Source organism: Trachemys scripta, chromosome 17, assembly GCF_013100865.1.
Source record: "Trachemys scripta elegans isolate TJP31775 chromosome 17, CAS_Tse_1.0, whole genome shotgun sequence".
NCBI lineage: Eukaryota > Metazoa > Chordata > Testudines > Emydidae > Trachemys > Trachemys scripta.
The window spans coordinates 761,025-774,723 of NC_048314.1; the positions used below are offsets into that span (position 1 = coordinate 761,025).

General features: G+C 50.6%; 1 protein-coding gene across 1 annotated transcript in view; it reads right to left on the bottom strand.

The window, feature by feature from the left end:
* The window catches only part of LOC117867178 (2-hydroxyacyl-CoA lyase 2-like), a 33,919-nt gene extending 20,286 nt beyond the window's left edge, over positions 1–13,633 (bottom strand). Inside the window, exons 1-6 of the mRNA XM_034752005.1 lie at positions 13,426–13,633; positions 11,529–11,643; positions 10,651–10,820; positions 10,131–10,201; positions 9,593–9,664; positions 8,939–9,044 (exon numbers count right to left, since the gene is read on the bottom strand). Of these exons, the coding sequence (XP_034607896.1) occupies positions 8,939–9,044; positions 9,593–9,664; positions 10,131–10,201; positions 10,651–10,820; positions 11,529–11,643; positions 13,426–13,633 (742 nt within the window). The remainder of the gene's footprint in view (positions 1–8,938; positions 9,045–9,592; positions 9,665–10,130; positions 10,202–10,650; positions 10,821–11,528; positions 11,644–13,425) is intronic.
* Positions 13,634–13,699: the final 66 nt, after the last annotated feature.

Here is a 13,699-nt window from a genome sequence, read left to right on the forward strand (position 1 = left end):
TGAAAAGGTGGGGGGGGGGGTGATGCACTCCATATGACTTTATATTCACACTCATTAGCATATTTTCATAATGTAACTGGAATATGCTTCATGCAAAAGGTCTCTTGTAAGCGATCATTACAAAACATATAATCCACGGAGTGTGGTCATCCTATTTGTATAAATGTATCATTCTTGTATCTGAAACTAGAAATATAACTCTGAGCTCCTATTGTAATTATGCAAAGTGTGGGCCATTAATGGTGGTTTGGAATCTTGATGGCTCCCATCAACTAGGACAATTGGTTGTAAATGGCTCTGTTTACTTGCAAGCCTTCCTGTGAGTCAGGCCAGGAAGGATGAAGGCTTGGGGGTCTCACAGGACATGTGACCACGTCACCTGGTACTGGAATCCATCTTAAACCTGGTGCTTTTCCATTTTGAAGGAGGGGTGGGAACCCAGAGAGATAAACGATTCCCGCCTTGTGCCAAAGCTATATAAAGGGGTGGAACAGAACAAAGGAGGTTCCAGTCATGAGACATCCCCTAGTTATCATCTGAGCTGGAGCTAACAAGAACTGTACCAGGGGAAAGAATTGGGCCCAGTTAGGAAGGTGTCTAGTCTGTGAAAGAAGCTTATTGGAACATCTCTGAGGGTGAGATTTTATCTGTAATCCGTTTCTTAATGTATTAGGCTTAGACTTGCTTTTTTTTTTTTTTAATTTTGCTTGGTAACTTACTTTATTCTGTCTGTTATTACTTGGAACGACTTAAATCCTTTTTGTACTTAAAATCACTTTTGCTTATTAATTAACCCAGAGTAAGTAATACCTGGGGGAGCAAAGAGCTGTGCATATCTCTCTATCAGTGTTAGAGGGTGGACAATTTGAGTTTACCCTGTATAAGCTTTATACAGAGTAAAACTGATTCATTTGGGGTTTGGATCCCATTGGGAGCTGGGTGCTGGAGACAGGAGCACTTCTTAAGCTGTTTTCAGTTAAGTCTGCAGCTTTGGGGCACGTGATTCAGACCTTGGGTCTGTGTTGGACCAGACTGGCGTGTCTGGCTCAACAAGGCNACATGATTCAGACCTTGGGTCTGTGTTGGACCAGACTGGCGTGTCTGGCTCAACAAGGCAGGGTTCTGGAGGCCCAAACTGGCAGAGAAAACCAGCTCAGAGGTAATCTCACACATCAGGTGACAGTCCCAAAAGGGTTTCTGTGATCGAACCCGTCAGAGGGTTCCAAAGAGGATGGAGCTAGGCTGTTCTCAGTGATGGCAGATGACAGAACAAGAAGCAATGGTCTCAAGTTACAGTGGGGGAGGTATAGCTTGGATATTAGGAAAAACTATTTCACTAGGAGGGTGGTGAAATCTCCATCCTTAGAGGTTTTTAAGGCCCAGCTTGACAAAGCCCTGGCTGGGATGATTTAGTTGGGGTTGGTCCTACTTTGAGCAGGGGATTAGACTAGATGACCTCCTCAGGTCTCTTCCAACCCTAATCTGCTATGATTCTTATGAACAAGAGAGTTCCAGATGTGTCAAAGTCCAATGACCTATGCTGTCAAGAGGAGAATATCAATCTGGATGGCAAATCCAACCTCTCTGCTGGGTCAATAGGTCTGAATTATTGGAAAAGGCCAGTAAACTGCTGCAGTTGATCTGAAAACCACTGTTATCTTGCCCAGGCCAGGGCAATCAGAATAATTGTGGCTTTGTCTTGTTTGATTTTTTCCTGAGAACTCTCTTAATTGGAGGAACTGGGAGTGGGAAATGCACAGAGGAGACCTGCTGTCCAGTCTAGAAGGAATGCATCCAAGACAAACTGGCTGTCTACTCCTGAGCTGGAGCAAAACCACTGATATTTGGAGTTGCAAATAGGTACATGTCTGGATACCTCCAGCAGGAGAAGATATTGCTTGCTACTGAGTCCTTGAGAGGCCACTCGTACTGATCATGTAAGTGTCCACTCAGCTGATCTGCGACGTCGAGACCTGTAGGATAAATTTGGTGTACTAAGCACCTCTCCCACAGCCTCTTTGCACAGATGGCTGAAACTGGTTCCTCTTTGCTTGGTCACATGAAACATCACTGCAGCGTTGCTGGTAACTACTCTGTCCCTGAGCTGAGTTAGTGCTTCAGGAACCTTTGCAATCCCTGAATGCTATAATCCTAATTGTGTAAATTCAAAGTCCGTCTCTAATCTGTAAACATGGCACTTTGACCATCTCCCACTGACTTCAGAGCAAGGTTGCTCACCTCACAAGTAAAAACTGTTTTCTGACCTGCTGGCCCCAGAGGTTGGAGAATCAAACTGGGCTTTTTCCTTTTCAAGTACCATCTCTAGTAACAGGCTGGGCAGGCCAAATTCAGCCCTCACTGACACCTGTGTAGCCTATTCGCCTTCAGTGGGTTTGCACAGTTACCACCGAGGGCTACAAAAGTGAAGAGAGAATTTGGCCTGTGGGGCCTTTATGACTAAGGCTGATGGGTGCGAAAGAAAGAAGGTCCTAAGGAATGGAAGGTAACGGGTGGTCACATGAACCCAGTAGACCACTAGGATGCCTTGGTAGTTTGTGAGACATTAAACTTGAAAGTTATTCTGGCTACATTCATGCCTTTTCCTAGCACTGCAGTTCCCCCTTCATTCTGGTAACTAGTATCAGGAGGACTGAGAAAGCTAAAGTAAGTGCTGTATCCTCTGGGGGGGGAAGAGAAGAGGAATGGAATCCTAGCCTTCAGATGGGACTCTACATTCATCTCTAACTTAGATTCATAGCGTTTAAGGCCAGAAGCAACATTAGATCAGCTAGTCTGTCCTCCCTGACAGCACAGGACAGAGAATTCCACCCAGTAACCCAAGTGTGAGCCTAGACTTGGCCAAATCCACCACTTCCNCCCCCCCCCCCCCCCCCCCGCAATTTCTAATTTGAATTGTCTGGCTTTAACTTCCAGCCACTAGATCAGTGGTGGGCAACCTGCGGCCCATCAGGGTAATCTGCTGATGGGCCATGAAACAGTTTGTTTACATCAACCGTCCGCAGCTCCCAGTGGCCGTGGTTCGCCATTCCTGTCCACTGGGAGCTGTGGGCAACCGTGCCTGCAGACAATCAGTGTAAACAAACTGTCTCACGGGCTGCCAGCGGATTATCCTGACAGGCCGCAGGTTGCCCACCACTGCACTAGATCTTGTTCTGCCTTTCTCTGCTAGATTAAAGTGACCTTTAGTATATGGTATTATACACTATCATTAAGTAACCTCTTGAGCCTCTTTTTGATCAGTTAAACAGATCAAGCTCTTAAACTCTCACACCATAAAGGAATTTCCTTCACTTTTGTGGCTCTCTTCTGTATCCTCTCCCATTGTTTAAACATCCTTTTTTTTTTTTTTTTTTAAATGCAAATACAGAATTGGACACAGTATTCCACTATCCGTCTCACCAGTGCCTATGCAGAAGTAAAATCACCTCCCTGCTCAGACCCACTTTTCCCCTGATTATACATCCAAAGACCGAATTAACTCTTGGCACTGGGAGCTCACGTTCAGATGCTTACCCACTGGGATCCCTACACTCTTTTCAGAATCCCTGCTTTCCAGGATAATGTAAGCATGGCCTACATTCTATATTCTTCCACGTATGACCTTGCATTTGGTTGTATTAAAATGTGACTTGTTTGAATGTGCCCAGCTTTCCAAGCAACCCAAATTGCTCTGTAAGAGCATCCCATCCTCCCTGTTATTTACCACTCTGCCAACCTTTGGGTCATCTGCAAATATTCTCATAGTAATTTTTATTTACTTTCAGATCATCGATTAAAAAATATTTAATAGTGTCGGGCCTAGAACCAATCCTTGTGGAACCCCCTGAAAAGACTCCCATTCAGTGATTTCCCCAATGACAACTACTTTTTGAGAATTGTCAGGCTGTTCCCTAATCCAATTAATGTGTGCTCTATTGATATTCGTGTGGATTTTTTTTATTCTGAATGTTTTACGGTATTAAGTTAAATGACTTACTTAGACTTTTGTATGCTACAACTATGTGGTTACTTTTATGAACCAAACCTGTAATCTCATAAAAAAAACAATCAGGTTTGTGGGTTTTGTTTTGTTTTTTTAATAAAATGTTGACGGGCATTAATGTTCCTGCTGTCCTTTAAAAGTTTATTGACTGAATTCTGTATCTGCTTGTTCATTATTTTGCCTGGGGCTAATGTTCAACTAGCCAGACTATATTTACTTGGATTATCCTGCTCACCCTCTGTAAATATTGGCACACTGGCGCTCTTCCAGCCTTCTGGAATTTCCCCAGTATTTCAAGATTTATTAAAAATTAATATCAGTGGGCCATCATCCTTGGCCAAATCTTTTAGGACTTTTGGGTGTATGTTATCCAGACCTAGTGATTTAAAAATGATGATTCCTAGCAGATGCTATTTAACGTTAGTAAGGACAATGGACAGCAAAATACTTCATCATCCTTTTGTGATATTAGTACATCATCCTGCTTCTCTAAGTACAGAACATATTTATTGAACACTTCTGCCTTTTCTGCATCATTATTAATAATTTTATCGTCTCCATCTAGTAATGGGCCTATACCACCGTTAGGCTTTCTTTTGTTCCTGATATACTTAGAAAACCACCTTGTTGACCTCAGTCCTACCAAGTCATGGAACTTTCCCTGATATCTTTAGCTTGCCTTATCAATTTTCTACACTTCATAATTTTTACCTTATATTGTTTGCTGTCTATTACCTTTTCCCCATTTGTTAATGTACATAAATTACTGCCTGCACTTTCCCGCTTAACCAGGGTGATCTTTTAACTAAAATTACTCTCTGTTATGGAATTGTCTTTTGGGCTTGTTTAAGAAGAGTTTACAAGATAGCTCAAATTTTCATTCAGTTTTCTGTCCAAATTTTTCCTCCCAGTCAATTTTACTTGTCATCTTCCTCTGCTTTGGGAATCAGCTCTTCTGAAGCAACAAGTGTGTGTATATATATTATTGATTTGGACTCTCCTCTCTTTGCCCATAATGAACATAATCAAATCATAAGCACTTGTCCCTATAACCTAGTATGGAAGACAGAATGGGTTACAGTCTCAAAGTTACTGCCTCTTTAGGTGCTTAAGTCCACCATGTAGGCACCAATGACATTCTCAAAACCAACACTCAGCTGCCACCTAACCCTATAGGCCTCTAAATTTCCATCAGTAGGCAGGCGCAAAGCAGCCTACACCCTGGTGCCACCCCACAGCTAATAAGCTGCTCAGGTTTCTCACTCAAACCAAAGCCCCGGCGACCCCTTTGACAGCAGGGCCAAATCCCGAAGGTGTTCACAGAGCATGCCTAAGACCTGATATCTGTTACAAAAGACAGATAGGGACAAACATGATTTGGAGCAGAGACTTAAACCCAGGTCTCCCACAACCCAGTTAGGTGCCCTAGTCACCATGGTATTTGGGGCCAGAGGGCTCCATCTCTCCTGTTTGAAGCTGTTCCTCTTTGTATAAATTAAATATTCAGTGGGCCTGAAACAGAGACCGACTCTACAGCTCAGTGGTCGAGGTGGTCACTGGGGATGTGGGAGGCTCAGGGTCAAGTCCTCACTCCAATGAATATTTAATTAGTTGTACCAAGCGTAACAGCTCTAATACGAGATTGAGAGAGACCAACCCCAGAATACTCACTAGCCTGGTGGTAAGGCACTTACCTCTGCCAAATCAGGCAGAGCAGAATCCTAAAAACAGGTCTCCCGTGTTCCAGGTGAGTGCCCTAACACAAGGCTATTAGCTATGATGGGGTAGCTCTTTCTACCCACCCTAAGGACAAAGGCCTAGGATTTGACTGCCAAGGCAGAGGCTACTAAAGCAGACGACCTTGTGTACGCACCATGTATCCCCAGGAGAGGGGGGAGGGATAGAAGAGTTCAAAACTTGAGGGGGCCACTTAGGGATCTGGGGCAAAATCAGTACTTGGTCCTGCTAGTGAAGGCAGGGGGCTGAACTCTATGACCTTTCAAGGTCCCTTCCAGTTCTAGGACATAGGATATCTCCATTAATTTATTTGATTTATGGCTGAGACTCCTGAATGGAGGGAGGCATGTCCCTCCAGCCTGTCAGTCAGGCCCCTAGAGACCCAAACTAACAGGAGCTGGGTGAGGGCCTAAATCCTTTCTTCTGCATTTCACTCCAGTCTAACTTAGGCAGCTCCCCACTCAGCTTGCGGGCTTCTGTGAAGCCCTTCCTTAAGTGCCCAACTCTCCCCATGCATTGTATGGAGAGCCTGGCCACCTAACTTAGGACTCAATTCCACAAGGTGGCAGGGGTGCCTAGGGATTAAGTATTACAATGCCTAGGTACCTGTTGGATTTAGCCCTGTGGGGATTACCTGGTTTCATATTATGCTGTCACGTTATTAACTGCACTTTTTAAAAATACTTTTTTTATCACTACATGCCCAACAGCACTTCTCAGGAGAATCTCCAAATGTAATATTCATCTCTAAGATGTAATTACATGTCTGAGCAAAGGCTGAGAGGTAGGTTGAATCCCAGTTTGCTGCCGTCATATTCTTTTCATAGATTTAGATTCCAAGATCGCTTCTGACCATTGTGATCATCTAGTCTGATTTCCTGTATAACACAGGTCATACAACTTTCCCAAAATAACTCCCAGAGCAGATCTTTTTGGGGGAAAAAAACATTCTATCTTGATTTTTAAAATGGACAGCGATAGAGAATCTTCCACAACACTTGCTAAATTGTTCCAATGGTTAATTACTTGCTCCATTAGACACTTACTACTTATTTCCAGTATAAATTTGTCTAGCTTCAACTTCCAGTCACTGAATGGTGTTAGACCTTTCTCTGCTTTGCAGAGATTCCAAGGTCAGAAAGGACCACTGTGATTATTTAGTCTGATCTCCTGTACAACACAGGCCAAAGAATTTCCCAAAATAATTTCTTTTGTATGATTTCTTGTGTCCACACTTAAAGGGGTGACAACAGCCCAGTCAACTCGAAATCCTGACAATTTTTAAAGGGAGTGTTAAAAAGTGATGCTAAGTTCTATCCCTACCCCAACCCTGTGTCCCCACTGAAAAGCACAGTGGATTTACATTCATTTTCCTATTTTAAAAATGTCTCTCCCTCCCCTGTGGGTGTGACAAACCCACACAAACTGATTGACAATGACTGCATGTAGAGTGCTACCAACTGCCCACAGTAGACAAACTGAAAACATAGGGGCAAATACTAATGTGCTTTCATCTCTTTCAGTTATTGGACTCTCAGGTGTCACTGGCAACTAGCAGATGAAACACTGCCACACAGAAGTGACAATACCCCTTCAAACAGAGATAAGGGGCAGGGGATGTGGGGGAAACTCCATGGGACAGAGCAGGAGAGATGGGAAGGGAACTCTGGTGGAGCCAGACTGGGGAGAAGGGGGAGGGAGCGGGAAAAACTTGAAGGGGAATGTGGGGGAAATTCAAAGGGAGCCAATCTGGGGGATGGGGCTTCTGCCCCGATTCCCCTCTGCTGGGCTAAAACCCTTAGACCCCCTTCCCGCAGGGCAGAAGCCTCTAGTCCCACCACCGGGCAGAAGCCTTGAGCTTCCCCCTGCCCAGTCTTGTAGGTGGAAAATTGGAGGAGTGTGTGCGTGGGGGGGCCTTGCGAGTCGCACTTTAACTGTAAAAGAGCCACATGTAGCTCAAGAGCCAAAGTTTGGCCACACCTGTTATATTACTCCTGGGGGAATTCTGTGTCACGGCACGTGCACAGATTTCAGGTTCCCTGCAGATCTCTTTGCGTCCCTGCAGAAAAATGATTTTCTGACAAGGAAGCAAAGGGAAGCCGTAAGAGCAGTCACGCCCCTCCCTAGCAGCGGAGGCAGGTTGGTTTGGGCACCTGGAGCCGCTAGTAGAAACATAAATCACAGGGTTGGGCAGTCATGCGTGTGTGTGTGTGAGACTCTCTGTCCCTCTCGCTTACTATTGCGGCATGCTCAGTGTGGAAGGCCAGGACTTCGGGATGTTTCTGTGGATGTAGGAGTGGGGCAGGCTCTGTCATCTCAGAAGAGCAGAATGCATACTCCTGGGGGAATTCTGCACCACTGTGCAATGCAGAATTTTGAAGAAATTAACTTGCATGCAGAATTTCCTTTCCTCCACAGAAATGGGCTGCAGTGCTTCTAGCTGCCACTAGGGGTCACTGGACCCAGCAGAGCCCAGCTCACATAGAAGACACTGCTGGGGGGAGGGAGAGGGAGCTAGAGGGTTCCTGGCAGTTGCAGTCCCCAGCATGCCCTGAGGGAAGGAGAGGGTGGCATGCAGGAAACTCCATGCAAGCCTGGTACCGAGCATCAGGCTGTTCCTCTTTCTGGATCGCAGGCTCTGGAGGGGGGTGGGTGTTTAGGCTGGGGGGGGGCCACAGCTGTGNTCCCGGCCCCGGGTGCAGCAGCCTGGGCAGAAGCCCTCTGGCGCGGCAGGGGGGCTCACAGTTGAGCCCCCCTGTCTCCCTCCCTTGCCTGCCCCCCTTTGCCCGCCCGGTGCCCGGGTGCTGGAGCTGACTCACCAGCTCCAGGATCCAGGCACCGCCGCCGCCACCCCCTCTCTCCAGGCTTGCACTGCCATGCTGCAAGCCTGGGAGGGAGGAGGAATGCTGGGGAAGAGGCGGGGCCAGGGCGGGGATTTGGGGAGGGAGCCAATGGGGGAAGGAGAGGGCGGAGCCGGGGCGGGCCCGAGCGCCGGAGCGGAAGGGAAAATTTCTTCTTTGTCCAGTGTCCCCAAAGAAGCAAATGTCGGGACAGTCCCGATAAAATCGGGACGTCTGGTCATCCTACTGGGGACAGGCTGCACAGGCAACACGATCCGGAGGCGTGCTGCTGCCATCACTGCGCAGCGTCTTGGAGTAATGTCCCCAGGGCAGCCGGCTAATGGGGACCAAGACTCACCCACATAGGCCAGGCCGCAGGCCACGTTGCTGCCCAGCAAGGGGACCTGCTCACGGGAGATCTGACTCCAGCAGGCGTCGTTCCCCACCAGCGCGATGACGGGCGTCTGAAAAAGCAAGGAAAGTGCTGCTCCCCAGGCACCAGAAGGGAGGGGCGAGGTCCCAGTGCCCCACCCCCTCCACCCCCAGTGCCCTGTCCTCTCTACCCTAGGGCCCTGCCCCCTCCCACTACATTGAGTCCATGCCAGCTCCTGTTGCCTTGGAAAAGGAACTGCAATGAAGGGGAGGCTGTGAAGGGGCCTGGTCACAGGTGCTGCCTGGACTAACTACAGGACCCCAAAACCATTTGCAGTGTCTCCAGGGCTGTGGCCACTCCCACATGTGCAGGGCCCCTTTAGTCCTCACTTTGTGTGTGAATTTGGGGCAATGTGGGGTAGCTGGGCCTGGTCCCCAAGGGGTCCCTGCCTGCAGCGACCCCATTGGTGCTGGGTAACTGGGCCTGGCCCCCAGGGGTCGCTGCAAGCAGGGACTCCATGGGCCCGGGGTAGCGGAGCCTGGCTCCCAGAGATCATTGCAAGCAGGGACCCCATTGGTGCGGGGTAGCTGAGCCCAGCCCCCCAGGGTCCCCATTGGCACGGGGTCAGGGGGAGGTTACCTTGTGACGGACGAAGGTGTCAAACTCCATGATGCTGTAGCCGAGGGAGCCGTCTCCGTAGAGGATCCAGACCTGAGGGCGGGGGAGGGAAGTGAGATTCCCCTGGCAGAGCCCTTGGAGGGGTGAACACTTCCCCCCACATTAACTGGCGCAGAAGGTGTGAGTGCTGGTGCCTGCCTCCCAAAGGCTGGGTGTTAGTGTGGGCAGGCAGGCAGTGTCGGGGGCCCCAGCGGCTCAGAGAGAGGCCTCTGGAAGTAAGCAGGCAAAGTGAGGAAAGCAGGAGGGAAGCAGGGAGCCTGGGGCCAGGAGAGCCAACGGAGGATTCAGGAGACAGACCAGAAAGCCTGGGAATGTGGCATCCCCTATACCAGAGACCCTCACCAGAGCCTTGGGATACCCTACCCCCATGGCAAGCCTGGTTAAAGCCCCCATCAGGGTGAGGGGGTCACTTGCCCTGCCCATGGCACCTGTTAGAGCCCCCCCGGCAGGCCATGGGGGCACCCCATTAGAGCCCTCCTCTGGCTGGCTGGTTACTGACCTCAGAATCCGGCCGGCAGAGTTTGGCGCCGAGAGCAAATCCTCCTCCGACACCCAGTGTCCCGAAAGCTCCTGGGGAGAGAGGAAAATGCAGAGGGGATGCCTGACCCCGCCCAGGCATGCCAGGGAAAGCAGGGGATGAAACCAACCCCTGTTCCTTCCTGAACCCAGCCCTCACCGAGCAGAGGGGCTGCTGAGTGGCTCAGTGTCTCCCCACCTGCTCCCACGGGCTCCCGTCACCAGCGGGGAAAAACGGGGTCAGCTCAGGGCAGCCTCAGGCTTTGCCCTCCAGTGAGGCTGCCCGACTGCCCCCTCAGGCATTGTCCTTCTTGGCCCAGGGCAGCAGGCTGCCAGGGGCATAGGTCCCACATCCATGGGGCAGGAGACTACCAGCCCCAGCTCAGAGCTGTGGGAGTGGGGCCCTGGGCTCAGCTGCACTGCAGAAGCCTTGCAAGGGATCTGCCACCGTCAGCCCCCATGACAGATGGTGAGCAGTGCCAGCTCCAGAGACCCCCCATTACCCGGGTCCAGCCAGAGCAGGGGCCCCCAGGGCCGCACGATGTAGGCAGCGCTCCCCACGAAGTCGCCCCCATCCAACACCAGCAGGCTGTTCTCGGGCAGCAAGTTGTCCACGTGGTGTAGGAGCTTGAGTGGGTTCAGGTGCTGCTCTGTGGGCTCTTCTGACTTCTCTCTGTGCACATAGGAGGGCAGTCACTGGCACGCCCAGGAGCCCGGCCAGCTCCTCACAGCATGACCAGGACAGCGAGCGCCTGGGAGTGCCCAAGCTCTGGGAGTACACACAGGTTCAGCTCCCAGATAAACCCATTCACCACACTTCTGCTGCCCAGCACGGGGCTGAGCCTCCAGACCCTCGCTGGATGACACTGCCCCCTGCTGACCAGTACAGGGCTCAGCCCTACAGCCCCTCCCTGGGCGACACTGCCCCCTGCTGCCCGGCACAGGCCTGAGCCCTACGGCCCCTCCCTGGGCGACACTGCTCCCTGCTGCCCGGCACAGGCCTGAGCCCTATGGCCCCTCCCTGGGCGACACTCCCCCCTGCTGCCTGGCACAGGTCTGAGCCCTACGGCCCCTCCCTGGGTGACACTGCCCCCTGCTGCCCGGCACAGGCCTGATCCCTACAGTCCCTCCCTGGGCGACACTGCCCCCTGCCAACCAGTACAGGCCTGAGCCCTACGGCCCCTCCCTGGGTGACACTGCCCCCTACTGCCCAGCACAGGACTGATCCCTACAGTCCCTCCCTGGATGACACTGCCCCGTGCTGAGCCTATGGCCCCTCCCTGTGTGACACTGCCCCCTGCTGCCCAGCACAGGGCTGAGCTATGGCCCCTCCTGGGGTGGCACTATGGGGACAATGCCACCCTATCAGCTCTACACCTACCGGTTTGCTTTCTCCTTCCTTTGGTCGCCATCTTTCAGACTTGCTGCCCAGTCCTGAGGTGGTGAGTAACTCTTGAGGCCTTGGGAAAGGCTCAGGAGGAAGGAGCCAGCATCTCCTGCGGAGAGAGTGGGCAGCATGAGATTTTGACAGGCCAACCTGAGCAGGAGCTGGTCCCATGGGCCCCGAGCAGCACCAGTATTGGAGCAGAGCCAGCCTAAGGAGGCACAGCTGAAGAGCTTGGTTACGTGCCCCAGCCAACGTGATATGGCTGTGAAAAAATGCAGTCTTGGGATGCATCAAGTGAGGTATTTCCAGTAGAGATAAGGAGGTGTGAGTACCGTTATACAAGGCACTGGTGACACCTCATCTGGAATATTGTGTGCAGTTCTGGTCTCCCATGTTTAAGAAGGATGAAATCAAACTGGAACAGGTTCAGAGAAGGGCTACCAGGATGATCCGAGGAATGGAAAACCTGACATATGAAAGGAGACTCAAAGAGCTTGGCTTGTTTAGCCTAACCAAAAGAAGGCTGAGGGGATTGCTCTCTAGATAAATATATCAGAGGAATAAACACCAGGGAAGGAAAGGAATTATTTAAACTCAGTACCAATGTGGACACAAGAACAAATGGATATAAACTGGCCATCAGGGAGTTTAGACTTGAAATTAGACGAAGTTTTCTAACCATCAGAGGAGTGAAGTTCGGGAACAGCCTTCCAAGGGGAGTAGTGGGGGCAAAAGACATATCTGGCTTCAAGACTAAGCTTGATAAGTTTATGGAGGGGATGGTATGATGGGATAGCCTAATTTTGGTAATTAATTGGTCTTTGACTACTAGCAGTAAATATGCCCAGTGGCTTGTGATGGGATGTTAGATGGGGTGGGATCTGAGTTACTACAGAGAATTCTTTCCTGCGTGTCTGGCTGGTGAGTCTTGCCCATATGCTCAGGGTTTAGCTGATCGCCATATTTGGGGTCGGGAAGGAATTTTCTTCCAGGGCAGATTGGCTAAAGTCCTAGGTTTTTTTTGCCTTCCTCTGCAGCGTGGGGCACAGGTCACTTGCTGGAAGATTCTCTGCATCTTGAAGTCTTTAAACCATGATTTGAGGACTTCAGTGGGCTCAGACACAGGTTTGATACAGGAGTGGGTGGGTGAGATTCTGTGGCCTGCATTGTGCAGGAGGTCAGACTAGCTCAGGAGTAGGCAACCTATGGCACACGTGCCAAAGGCAGCACGCGACCTGATTTTCGGTGGCACTCACACTGCCCGGGTCCTGGCCACCGGTCCGGGGGCCTCTGCATTTTAATTTAATTTTAAATGAAGCTTCTTAAACATTTTAAAAACCTTATTTACTTGACATACAACAATAGTTTAGTTATATATTATAGACTTATAGAAAGAGACCTTCTAAAAACGTTAAAATGTATTACTGGCATGCGAAACCTTAAATGAGAGTGAATAAACGAAGACTCGGCACACCACTTCTGAAAGGTTGCCCACCCCCGGACTAGATGATCATAATGGTCCCTTCTGACCTTAAAATCTATGATTCTATTGCCAACAGCATGGTGGGCAGGCTCAGCAGACAGGTGGGTGCTGGGAGGAGCGGGGCAGGGTGTGGCTGAAGCACGCGCCTACCTTCCAGCGTGGGTCTGCTGCCCATATGAACCACGTACTCAGCGGGGTCTGTTCCCGTCAGCTCTCGTGGTGATTCTGTCATTCCATCCCCTGTGCCTGCTCTGCTCTCAGCAGGAGGGGCGCAGGCTGCTCCCCGAGCCTGGGCAGCAGTCTAGGCACTCGCTGAGACATGGCGTGGGCAGGAGCAGGGGAAGGCCAGCAGCGGCAGAATGGGAGCGGATTCTGAGGCAGAGCGCCGAGCGCCCGCCTGCCCCTCACCTTGGATGGCCACACGGGGCTTCCAGAAGACGTCCGAATTGCGCAGCATCAGGGCACGGTCCCGGTTGATGGCAATGACTGTACTGCGCCGGCTCAGCACGCGGCCATAGGACAAACGGAAATCACACACTGTGCCTGCCGGGGGCAACACGGGGGTGAGGGTTAGGTCAGCGCCCCTCCCCCCCCAGCCCCATAATGCCTCGAGCATAACCCCTCCCTCCCATTGCCCATCCCATCACACCCAACATCAGGCTCCTGCACCCCACCCCCCCAC